Raw genomic sequence first — 12618 nt, forward strand, 5'->3', positions numbered from 1 at the left:
CCTCTCCAACTCCCTTGGGTTTTTTGCTAGCTTTAAACAAGTGCTTAAGCTAGCTTTAAAACTACTTGTAGATGTCAGTTCTAAGTTATGTTGGTTTTAGTTTCAGAAATGTCTTAGGTTTTGGACAGAAATAATTCCCTTCAGATGGTGTGTCAGTGAGAATGTGGGTCCTTAGGCTTGTTCCCCCAGGTCTGCATTATGCAGCTGGATGAGATCTGTACCTTCTAGTCTAAGTCTTTTTGGCTTCCCAGGAGAGCCAGAGGCAGCCTGTTACACTGCATGCCAAGGAGAGGATGGGGTCTCGTGTGCTGTATGATCTGGGAGGGTGTTGGAAAGTCCTTTGCTGTACAAAGGTGGGGTGGGTGGTGTGGGTTCTGGCACCTGCTGTAGGTTGGCAAGATGGCTGTGAGGAGCAGTGTGGCGGACTCCCTGTGCTGACCAGTCTGCACTGGAAAGACAGCCAAGAGAGATTTTGTCTCCCTTTCCTATCCTACCTTTTTATGACAGGGAAAGGAAGTGAAACTACAAATACAGAGGAAAACAAACTATCTCTGGTCTTCCGCTCTGGCAGAAGTGTAGCATAACAGTTCTCTTGAACACTTATGTTTTCTAATATCTTCTTTCCTAATTTTTTTTTCTGGACAACTAGGTTCTAAAGCCCAACAGCTTTTACAAGGTCTCCAAGCCACTGATGAAAGTCAGCAACTACAGGCAGTGATTGAGATGTGCCAGCTGTTGGTCATGGGAAATGAAGAAACATTAGGAGGATTTCCAGTCAAGAGTGTTGTACCAGCTTTGGTAAAGATTTAATCTCATGTTTCTATTGGAGGATATAATATTTCATTCAATATCTTGTTTAAATTTTTTAATTTATATTATATAGACTTCCTTGTATTTATGCATATGTTTATCACATTATGTGGTTTTGAGGGCAAGTTTTGCGAAATTTTGGTAGTCCTGTTAATTCTTTAGTAGCTCAAGCTTAGGTAGGTTCTTTTGAAACTTACCCACAGTCAAAGTCCTGAGTCAAGCTACAGTAGTGTTTTGTACCCTTTTTTACGATGATACCTAGATAATTTTTTCTAAACTAACAATACTTTTTTTTTTAAAAACAGATAACGCTGCTGCAGATGGAGCACAACTTTGACATTGTAAGTAAATGGTAATATTTCAGAAACTTTTGAAATGCAAAAATAGGTCACCTGAACTTAAAACCAAATATTTGTTTATTTAATAGATGAATCATGCATGCCGAGCCTTAACATACATGATGGAAGCACTTCCCAGATCATCTGCTGTAGTGGTAGATGCAATTCCTGTCTTCTTGGAAAAGGTAAAATGAAATCAAAATAGTACGAAGGGATTTTAACTTTTGTTTTAACTTTAAGAAATACCGTTAAGATAACAGCTTCTTTTCACGGCTTGCAAGATAACACATAATGCACAAGAGTCTTTTAAAACCACGTTTAATTTTTGTTCCCATCCTCGCTGAGTGGTGCAGTCTGATCCACTGAGAGCTTTGTCAGGTTGATGTTGCAGACACGCTGTGTAATTGAGCTGTTGTCTCCTGCAGTAGCTTCATACCCGAGGTAGCCTAAACTGGCAGGCTTGGTTCCATCTGGCTTCATCAGCATGTGTGTCTTAGCAGAGACTGTCTGTCCGAGTGTTGATGAAAGTGATTACTTTTACAGATTGGTTTAGAAATTGATCTACAAGCTTTTTTGTTTCCTTGTAGTTGCAAGTTATCCAGTGCATTGATGTGGCCGAGCAGGCGCTTACAGCCCTGGAGATGTTGTCACGCAGGCACAGCAAAGCCATTCTGCAGGCAGTAAGTGACAAAAACTACCCTCTTACCTCTACCATTTCCACATCTTGGTGATCTTCTGTGAAGGTGAAATAAGAAAACAACTTTCTGTGACTTCAGCAGCACTGAAAGTGAAAATGTTTGTTTTGTTATAGGGTGGGCTGGCAGACTGTTTGCTGTATCTGGAATTCTTCAGTATAAATGCACAGAGGAATGCACTAGCTATCGCTGCCAACTGCTGCCAGAGTATAACACCTGATGAGTTTCACTTTGTGGCAGACTCTTTGCCACTGCTTACACAAAGGTTAACCCATCAGGTAAGAAGCTGTTAAAAAATGGAAAGTTCTAATTCTGATGCGAAAGTAGTATAAAGTTGCCTCCAGATACCTAGTTCTTTATTGTGTATTATTTGCCTTTGCAATGTGATAATTGTCTTTAAGTTTCTGTACTATCAAGTTGCAATATCCTAATGTGCATATGGGCTTTTTGTTGTTTGTAAGCGTGCTGTAAGGATTTATGACATTTTATAAAATGAGATAAATAAAGTAGTTAAACTTAGATCATGAATAATAGTGGGTTTGTAGTCCTTGTAAGAACTACAAGGACATCAGAAAGAGGAAGTCTAGTAGTATTACTGTTGCTTTTTTTTCCTTAACAAATGTCTTGCAAGGTTCTCTCCCACTTCTAACTCAGAACAGCTTCAGTTTCAATTTTTGTGTCCTTTTTCACTACTTTCACTTTTTGGGAGGGCTTATGGCTTTTTAAAAAGAAAGTTCCTATTCTTGCACAATAGTTTGAAGTGATGAATCCTAAATCACGGGGCTCCTAAATGCTACCTATCCTGCAAAGTTGTTGTGTTCATAAATGAGCACCTACTATGACTTACAGAAGAGGTTTCCAATGATCTACTTGGCTGGCAGATCCCTATTATAAAGATGAAAAATGAGAGGTATATTGTTTGTTAACAAATAAACTTAATGGAAGCTTTCAGGCAATGGTTTTGTGTGTTCTTGTGCTGTTCTTAATTTTGCAAACATCATCTTGCTGAAAGACTATTTGAAGCTTTGAAGTAGCCTCATCGAGTCAGTTGTCAGCTTTAGATTGTACTTTAGGAGCAGGAAGCACCATTCTTAGAAATAGTAGGGATAGGTACTGATTCTTGCTCTCTGAAGAGAAACTACAACCCCAAAAAGTAAGATTTCAAGAAATTTGGAGGTGGAAATTTTCTGGAAAAGAATCTTGAGTTTGCTCTTAACAGAATAGTTAAATCGGATAATTATCTAGTCCTAGCTACCCTGCAAGGTCAGCTAGAGCAGAGTGTCCAGGAGCATGTCCAGCTGATTTTTTTTGTTTGTTCAAAATATCTCCAAGGGTGGAGACTCAGTCTCTCTGGGTAACCTACTCTGGTGTTCAGCATTTGCTGTGCTGGTTGTGCTGCATGATATAAAAAATGGGCCCCATGTATTCTATAGAACAGTAACCTTCACTCCTGCTTATTATCGATATCTCCTGTTACTTGGCTTTGTAGCTCCTTTCCCTTTTGTTTCCGCCTTGCAGAATCCAACAAGAATATTATAGATCCATGTATTTATCTCTAAAAGTCACTTAATGGTATTAGTGTTGCAAGTGTGGGGTGTTTCCCAGGGAATATGCAGGAGCACAGTCATATCAGAGGTCAGTTTAGAATGTATCAATTAATTTAAAATTGAGAGCTATGATGTTCTGTAAAATATGATTCAGCTGACCTTTTTGGAGATATTTTATGAATGCCTGGAAATGACAGGATGATCTAATGCAAGTTAATGTATTTCAATTCAAACAAATACTGAACTTTTTTTTTTATAACAGGACAAAAAGTCTGTTGAAAGCACTTGTCTCTGTTTTGCACGGCTAGTGGACAACTTCCAGCATGAGGAGGTAACAGTGTGGATGGGAGTGGATTTTTGTTTCTTACTTCCCTCCCTCTGTTTCTCTTGAGGGCTTACCTTTCAAAGACTAATGTCTCCCATTTTGCTATTCCCTCCTGAAGAACTTGCTGCAGCAGGTTGCTTCCAAGGACTTGTTAACAAATATCCAGCAACTCTTGGTCGTGACGCCTCCAATCCTGAGCTCAGGAATGTTCATCATGGTGGTGCGCATGTTCTCCCTGATGTGCTCCAATTGCCCTACACTTGCAGTCCAGCTCATGAAGCAAAGTGAGTTCTTACTCTTTCATATTCTAGGGGACCTGTTCAAGTGAATGCCTACAGTCAATATGGACCTCTCTGTACTTGATTATATAAATATTTTGTTCTTTCAATTGTTCTCTCTCTTACTATGCTTCCCCTGAGATATAGTTCAGTTAAACTTCTTGAAAACTTTTATCCAGAGGATTTTTTCTGCCCTTTCCTATCTAGTTGTTGTCACTGGAGTGCTCACCTAATTTTGAGTCTGTATTAGCTGCACAAATTACTCTCATTCCAATACAAATTGAATAATTCTTTTTGTGGTCTACACAGTATGGGGGGACCATGTGCTTTAAGTACTTTTTTTAAAGTAAAACATTAACAAAGTAGGTGCTCTACAACTGTCTTAGTTGTCACGTGTTTTCCTTGTTTCATCTCATAAATTTTGACTTGTCACTTAATCTGCCCTGTATGTTTCCCTGTTTTCTTCTGTGTGCTGTATATTGAGTGACACTTCTCCCCTAGAAGTCCATTAGAGATAAAAACCCCAAACCAAGAAAACCACAAACCCCAGAGCTGAGAACAAACACGTTTCTTACACTGTTCAAAGAGATGGCTTTTGTCTTACTGTCTACTGTCTCTTTGCTTTGGGCAGTAACTGTGTAGTGTCCAACAGGAAATGGAGTCCATATTCTGATGCAGGCAATCTCATGAATAATAATTCTTATAGATATTGCAGAAACTCTTCACTTCCTCCTTTGTGGAGCCTCAAATGGGAGTTGTCAAGAACAAATTGACCTTGTTCCACGCAGTCCTCAAGAACTTTATGAGCTTACTTCTCTTATCTGGTAAGTTTTGCAGTCCTAGGTTTTGAGTCTGGTTGATATGTTGAAATCCCTAACTTCACTAAAATGAAGGCAAACAGTTTTCAGCTTAGATGGACTTGATTGTATATTTCTAGTAAAATACTGTTTTAATGTTCTTTACAGTGAACTGATGCCTTGCCTGCCAAAAGAGGGAATCTTTGCTGTTGATACTATGCTAAAGAAAGGAAATGCACAAAATACAGATGGTGCAATATGGCAATGGCGAGATGACAGGGGTCTCTGGCATCCCTATAACAGGATTGATAGTCGAATAATAGAGGTAGTAATTCCACACATTTGTGTGGTGATGCTTTTAAAATACGCGTGCGGTTGTACAGGGAATTGAGTGCTTTCTTTACGTCTTTGAGAATACCACTCTTGATCCTTCTGAGTAAGAAACACAAGTTTGCTCAAACATCCTGCTGTAGTATTGCACTATTTTGGTATTCTGTCATCCCAAATCACTTAATTGCTTAATCACTGTTCTTACTGTATTTCTGTCAGTCACTGCTTTTCCTACTGTGTTACCCCCTCCTTACCTTTCATATAGTTTCTTTTTTTTAGGGATTTCTTAACTTTGAACTCTTCCTTGGTTTTAGGCAGCTCATCAGGTTGGTGAGGATGAGATCAGCCTGTCTACACTTGGGCGTGTCTATACTATTGACTTTAACTCTATGCAGCAAATAAATGAGGATACTGGAACAGCACGTGCCATTCAGCGAAAACCAAACCCTTTAGCCAATGCAAACACTAGTAAGTACAGCTCAGAGAAACCTGGTGTCTCTACCTATGGCTAATTTGTGCTGGATTGTGCAGCAGTTCACTATTTAACAAATAAATTCATGGCTTTTGTGAAACATCAAACTGTTCTGATTTATATGAATGAAGACAACTTCCTAACAAAACTCCTGGTGTTGACACGTATGCTTTTTAGCATGTAAACTCTTCCTGGGAACTGAGAATGTATTGAATTGGGAGGGAGCTGGGGGTGTTCCTGGCCTACGAACTTGTGAAACAGTTTTGTTCATACAACTTTTTTGTTTAACAAAGACTCTGTGAGGGCTCTTACTGTTGTACAGAAATACAAAAGAAAGTTAAAGAAAAAAAGAATGAACTCTTTAAAAGAGGAGGCTTTGTACCTACATTCTTGCCATGATTTTGACTTCTGGTTCTTAAATTATATCTTTTCAGTTTAAGAGCTGAATTAAATCAGCTTGAATGGAAGAAAGTAATCTTCAGAACAGAGATGCAAAGAACTAAACAGTGTTTTGTTACACACTTTCTCACAGGTGGACATTCAGAATTGAAGAAGGATGATGCTCGAGCACAGTTAATGAAAGAGGACCCAGAACTGGCAAAATCCTTTATCAAAACATTGTTTGGTGTTCTTTATGAAGTATATAGTTCTTCAGCTGGACCTGCTGTTAGACACAAGTGCCTTAGAGCAATTCTTAGGATAATTTATTTTGCTGATGCTGAACTTCTGAAGGATGTTCTGAAAAACCATGCTGTTTCAAGGTGGGTTCATTAACTCTCATGAATGAAATTAATTTTGAGCTTAAAACTAAAACTTGTGATTACTTTTTTTGAATCATCTTTTTTAGAGGGAAATGATACTTTTAGAGTCTCATGTATTTTTCCAAAAGCTGAGGCTACCAGCTCTGCAGGAATTTTTTGGCACTATGCAGTAGTTGCCAACACTGGGCATTCTTACTAGAAACTTAGATTGTTAGTACCCACAGCCATAGGTAATGTCTAATATTACCCTTTACTGGTTTTTTGATTTCTAAGAGTTGCCTATGAACTTCTGTAAGGGCAAGATAACTTTTGAGGTAATACAGTGTGAGCTGTAACAGACAGTTGTGGCATTCAATTGGTGAGTTTTATTCATGAAGCCTCTCCTACATGTTATGCCTGAAGTCAGGGAGCTGGATAAAAGGATACAATCAGAAAATAAACTGAATAGTTTTTCAAAGGCAGTACTGAGCTGCACAACACCGTTTTTATGAAGGGAGGAAACCCTCTCTTTTTCTTTATGCCATGTTAAAACTTACTAAAAGTGATTTAGGTGGGAAGAAGACTGTCCTTTTATTTATAGCTTTTACAAAAGCTCTGTGAAATTTGTTTGCTTTCAGTCTCCAGTGCTGTATATGCAAGATGAATTGACTTGATTTGTAAAGAAAAATGCAGCAAAAAAAAGGACAAAGCTAATTCTAACAAATTATCTGTTTTAGTCATATTGCCTCCATGCTGTCGAGTCAAGACCTTAAGATAGTAGTTGGAGCCCTGCAGATGGCAGAGATCTTAATGCAAAAGTTACCTGACATTTTTAGTGTTTACTTCAGAAGAGAAGGTAAATCTTGCTTTCTTTTTTTTTTCTCTTCACCTCTCTGGGTAGTATTTTAAAAACGTGTGTGTATAGAATCCGTACCCTTTACCCCTCCTCTCCAACCTCCCCAAGCTGTAAAAATGGAATATTGTTATTGTAAAGACAAATCTGTGCAAGCTGTCCTCGTATTGCTAGGGAGGAGCTTACCAAGACTCTGGAAGAGACAAACTTGTGTTTTCTGAATCTGAAACAAGGCTTACTAGATCCTAGTGAACTGACCTGGGCTGAAGATAGCTCATTACATGGGAAGTCTTACTGGAGAAAACTGATGAATCTTTGGCAGGATGTCTGTGTTCTACTCCATTGGGGATTTCAGGGTTTCTTTAGCTACTGGTCATGCTGCTGTAACTTTTTATTTTTAAACTATGTAGGTTAACTTTCTGGAGAAAAGGGTTGAGCTGCTTTTAAAACTTTGTATTGATGGGTGGGGTGAGCCAGCGCTGCCAGAGTCAAAACAGAGGTTCACATAAGACTTTTACATTTTCAAACACCCTTGTTCCTGCTACCACACCAGCCCTGCACCCTCCAAACCAACCCACTAAACAAAGAGTTCTTCTTTTGCAAAGGGGTGATGCACCAAGTAAAAAACTTGGCAGAATCTGAGGCTTTGCTAACGAGCCCCCCAAAAGTGTGCACTAACGGCTCGGGAACGCTGGGCACCACGACCACAATAAGTACTGGAACAGCCACTGCTGCCAGTAACGCAGCTGCAGATCTGGGCTCTCCCAGCTTACAGCACAGCCGGGAGGATTCGCTGGATCTGAGCCCACAGGGGTAAGTGCACTTCCTGAAAAGTAACATATTTGGGTTGGATTTGGTGGTTTGTTGTGGTTTTATTTTTATTTTTTTTTTAAACCCAGAGTGACATGGGCTGCCATATTGTTGTCTGCATTTTGCTGTGGTATTTTCCTCTAAAGAACTAAAGTGGGGTGATGTTGAAACTTTCAGAGGGTAGTTTTGATTAATTTTATATTAAATGTTTAAAAGAAAAAAAAGGACTAGTGACATGATAGTTATGTTGTAATAATATGAAATAATTTGCTGCTTTGGGAGGATGCCAAGAGCCACAGCTGTAGTCTTGTCTAACTCTTGAGGACAGAGCAATTCTTTAAGAGCTATGGTGCATAGGTCCTTTCTGCTGGAGACTGGAGAAAAAAGAAATCGTCCTTAAGTTACTTTGTTGGAAGGCAACCATTTTGAACACTTGTAGAATTAAAATCTCTTGTAGGAATAAATTATTTTCATGTTACACAGTTTGCCCTCCTTTTAAAGGTCAAGTGTTTGTCACTTTAAACCAGAACTGAAATATGTGAACTTTGTAAGTGTAGGGACTGGTGAGTAGAAATGCCACAAATTGTTGAAAAAGTGTTTTCTGGACTTTAATAAGGGAGGCAGGTCAAATATCCAGTGTCTTTCAGTGTTTATTCAGTAGAGGTTTGTAGATTTTTTTTTCTTCTTTTTAAGGGTATTCAAATAAATGAATAAACAGATGGTTACACAAATTAAAACATGAAAATTATGAGAGACCTCTGTTTAGTGTCACTTCTGCATTTGGCTGCTCATAATAGAAAGGTGACAGCAAGCAAGCCCCCTTCTTTGTGAGAGCAGTCACTTCGTCCTGTCAATTCAAATAGTGTTCAGGCCCCTTCTCCCAGAGTGAAGAGTATTCTCCATGTTATGGGATAGAGCCTGTTCTTTAATTCCTGAGGAAGTAGCTGGCAGATGCATCTTAAAATAAGAGATGGGTATGTCTGTGAATATGATGGGTGGGAACATGCTTCTTTATTTTTAACTTTGGACAGAAGACTCAGTGATGTTCTAAAGAGGAAAAGACTGCCAAAACGAGGGCCAAGGAGACCAAAATACTCTCCTCCAAGAGATGATGAGAAAGTAGACAATCAAGGTAAATAATTCTTAAAATGTGATACTTTATCTCCTTCTAAAGTAAGTTTATAAGCTGCCGAAAGTGCTAGCTGTAACAAACCTGTTACTCTCAATTTTGTCTTTACTTCCTCCAGCTAAAAGCCCTACAACTACTCAATCTCCTAAATCTTCTTTCTTGGCAAGTTTAAATCCTAAAACATGGGGAAGATTAAGCACACAGTCCAACAGTAATAATATCGAACCAGCACGAACAGCAGGAGTAAGTGGTCTTGCAAGGGCTGCTTCCAAGGATACCATTTCCAATAACAGGTACACACACAAAAAAGTCAAAGTACTTGTAACATAATGTTAACTTTGAGGTGCAGCTGTTTGTGATAAGGCATCAAAGGATTACATACCATGTAACAAGGAAGTTTGAGTGCAACCACAGTTAAAATAACTCTGGAAAAAGAATCAAGAAATAAAGGTAGAGAAAATAACCTCTTAGTAGTTTAAAGTAGCATGGTGGGGAAAAATTGTAGAACTGAGAAAAATGATGCAAAAAGTGATCTGTAGAGAAAAGAACTTTATGGCATTGGAGTAAGAGCAAAGAGTTTTTGTCTGTGACTGCTGTTTAACATGGAGAAAATCATACTCTGGTTGTATTTATTGCAGTATTGGTGATGGAAATGCTAAGTGTGGCCAAATGCCTTTTGTGTTCTTCTTTACAGAGAAAAAATTAAGGGCTGGATTAAGGAGCAAGCCCATAAATTTGTAGAACATTATTTTAGCTCTGAAAACATGGATGGAAGCAATCCTGCACTAAATGTATTACAGAGACTTTGCACTGCAACTGAACAACTCAACCTCCAGGTTAGAAATGGCAAACTTAATTAGAGTGGGGAGACATTTCTTGACTGGACTTATGACTCATTATGACTTGGAGTCATTTTTTGGAATGAGTATATAAGCTCTGACACACATCACTTATGATAAAAGACCAGTATTAACAAGGATATTCTTGATTCCTAGCAATATGTCACTTACATAGCAGTTTATTTCAAATTTAAAAGTTCCAAAGTTAAGTGTTTGGGTTGACTTTATACCTAAAGAGCAACACAGTTTGTAGTAAGAACTTTGGGGGTGGAGGGGGATGAAGAGGGAAGTAGCATTTTGTTAAAGTGATGGAAGAAATACAGATTGAGGCAAATCTGTGAGCATCTCAAGAGGTTGAGCCTTGCTTTTCAAACAGTTGTGATCCTTGATAGGTGGTCTAAACATGTAACATCTGAAGTAGCTCAAAAGCTGAGCCATCTTCTGTACTTTGATCTAAGCAATCATTAAAATATGTAACTTTCTCTCTTCTTTTCTCCCACATGGAAGTCATGTAAAATATATACCAGTTGTTTGGGGTTTTTTTGTACATTGTGTTTTTTGTGTGTGTGGGGGTTGTTTTTGTTTTGTTTTTTTCTTTTTCTGGGGGATGTATGTGTGTGTGTTTATTTATTTTTTAAAACAAAACCCACCTGTTTGGAGCTCATCTTTACCTTGTGTGAGACGAAAATGGCACCTCACATTTCTCTTAAAATAGAGAAAATGCAGATGCTGCCTGTAATGTCTCCCCTTGAACAGAGAAGTGCTTATCCTCAGATTATTTGCCCCGCTGCTGCTTGTATTAAGTTACAATATACTCCGGACTTTCCCTTTTTCCCCCTCCCTTTAGAGCTGTTCCATGCAGTAGAAGGAAAAATAGTATTTCTTAAGCCCTAAGTACCTGCATAGTAAAACACTACCTTCCTGTTTCTCAGGTGGATGGTGGAACAGAGTGCCTTGTAGAAATCCGTAGCATTGTCTCGGAGTCCGATGTCTCCTCATTTGAAATCCAGCATAGTGGGTTTGTTAAACAACTGCTGCTTTATTTGACATCTAAAAGTGAAAAAGATGCTGTAAGCAGGGATATCAGATTGAAAAGATTTCTTCATGTATTTTTTTCTTCTCCGGTAAGTTTTCTTGTTTTTTGTTTTGGAATTCTTAGTTGTCTTTCTCTCAAAGTTTCTTTCTCAAAAAACCATCTGAGAAGGTTCAGTGTTGACCTTATTTTAAAGGTAGAGTACAGAAGGAATGTTTGTTTATGCCTAAACTGTATAGCACTGTAACTTTCACGTGGTTCTAAGTCTTTATAGGTCATGAACTTTTTCAAATACACTGTAATTACAGAAAATTCCACACAGCAGTGGAAAAAGTTCCAAAATGGCCAATTAACTGAGTCTTGAACAACTTACAAGTTGTTTCTGTCGTTTAAGAAGTTGATATGAAAAGAGTTTGGATAGTAATCTTATCACTTGTTCTTTTTAGTCCTAAATACTGCAAGAAACTAGTGTCCTGTTTTTAAAGGAATAAATTTCAAGTGGAAGAGAGGAAGGTAGATAACTACAACTTCCACAAAGCTTATTGCTCATGGCTAAGGGTGAATGCTTAAAATCTGTAGGGCATTTCAATTGAAACCAGGAGAGAAAAGTATGTTCTTTGAAACAGGTCTTTCATAATGTTGTGATGTGTCATTTAGTCATCCTGATACTGCTGATGCTTTCAGTGAGAACAGTGATTCCTAATTTCCCTTTTTTAAAATAATCTGTGGTATAAATTATTTAAGATGGATTAATTCAGGCACATAATTAAAAGACTGGACTATATTTCAGCTTCCTGGAGAAGAGCCCCTTGGAAGATTAGAGCCATTAGAAAATGCACCTTTGTTGGCATTAGTCCATAAAATGAACAACTGCCTCAGTCAGATGGAACAGTTCCCTGTTAAAGTGCATGACTTCCCTAGTGGAAATGGAACAGGGAGCAGGTAAGGATTAATGCTCAGGTAACAGTTTTGTTGGAAGCTGTTGTTTTCCAAAACTTGTTTAAATAACACTAAATCCTCCAAGAGGTAATGGAAGTAATAGAAACTTCTGACCCTGTTAAAGACAGAAGTGATTACACAGTTGGCTTTCTTATTCAGTGGAAGATGGAATAGTTAACCAAAGATTTGCTTACCATTGTGAAATTTCTCTGACTTAGATTGGAGGTGGATGTGTAACTTTAAATGCGGTCTCTAAATTTAAGGGTTTAAAAATTCAAAAGTCTTCCTTGTCCCCATGTAACAAACACTGGGAAGAAACCATCTATTTATTGCTGGGACACTGTTTTTAACCAAGTCATTAAACTGCAGAGTTTGTATTACAGTGCTAAACTTTGTTACTCATGTAAGTTCTGTTCTCTAGCATGATAATGGATTGAGTGATAACTCTTGGCTGTCAACATAGTTTAAAATAGCTGTGGACCTGCCCTGAGTCTTAAGATAGAGAATAAATTTGGAATCCAGCTTGTTAGTTGTGCTTTATGTAACAAATTTAAGTGACCAAAGACCTATTTCTACAATTTCTTATCTATGCTTTTCTTTGGTATATCAACACTAGCTTTCATTTTTTGTATCACAGTTAGGAAATCTATTTTAGTACAAATTGCAAAGAAGTTTTGCAAGTA

The 12618-nt window shown here is 38.1% G+C and overlaps 1 protein-coding gene across 9 annotated transcripts in view; it reads left to right on the forward strand.

Moving 5' to 3' along the window:
- TRIP12 (thyroid hormone receptor interactor 12) overlaps window positions 1-12618 on the forward strand; it is an 80732-nt gene that overhangs the window by 50962 nt on the left and 17152 nt on the right. For all 9 annotated transcript variants that reach the window (XM_027650399.1, XM_027650397.1, XM_027650403.1 and 6 more), the window contains 18 exons: window positions 650-798; window positions 1116-1151; window positions 1238-1333; window positions 1736-1828; window positions 1960-2121; window positions 3653-3721; window positions 3834-3999; window positions 4700-4817; window positions 4959-5115; window positions 5435-5588; window positions 6125-6353; window positions 7070-7188; window positions 7791-7998; window positions 9027-9127; window positions 9243-9417; window positions 9819-9960; window positions 10896-11087; window positions 11787-11938. In XM_027650399.1, coding sequence (XP_027506200.1) covers window positions 650-798; window positions 1116-1151; window positions 1238-1333; window positions 1736-1828; window positions 1960-2121; window positions 3653-3721; window positions 3834-3999; window positions 4700-4817; window positions 4959-5115; window positions 5435-5588; window positions 6125-6353; window positions 7070-7188; window positions 7791-7998; window positions 9027-9127; window positions 9243-9417; window positions 9819-9960; window positions 10896-11087; window positions 11787-11938 — 2518 coding nt within the window. The remainder of the gene's footprint in view (window positions 1-649; window positions 799-1115; window positions 1152-1237; window positions 1334-1735; window positions 1829-1959; window positions 2122-3652; window positions 3722-3833; window positions 4000-4699; window positions 4818-4958; window positions 5116-5434; window positions 5589-6124; window positions 6354-7069; window positions 7189-7790; window positions 7999-9026; window positions 9128-9242; window positions 9418-9818; window positions 9961-10895; window positions 11088-11786; window positions 11939-12618) is intronic.

This window comes from Corapipo altera, unplaced genomic scaffold, assembly GCF_003945725.1.
Source record: "Corapipo altera isolate COAL_440 unplaced genomic scaffold, ASM394572v1 54, whole genome shotgun sequence".
Lineage (NCBI taxonomy): Eukaryota > Metazoa > Chordata > Aves > Passeriformes > Pipridae > Corapipo > Corapipo altera.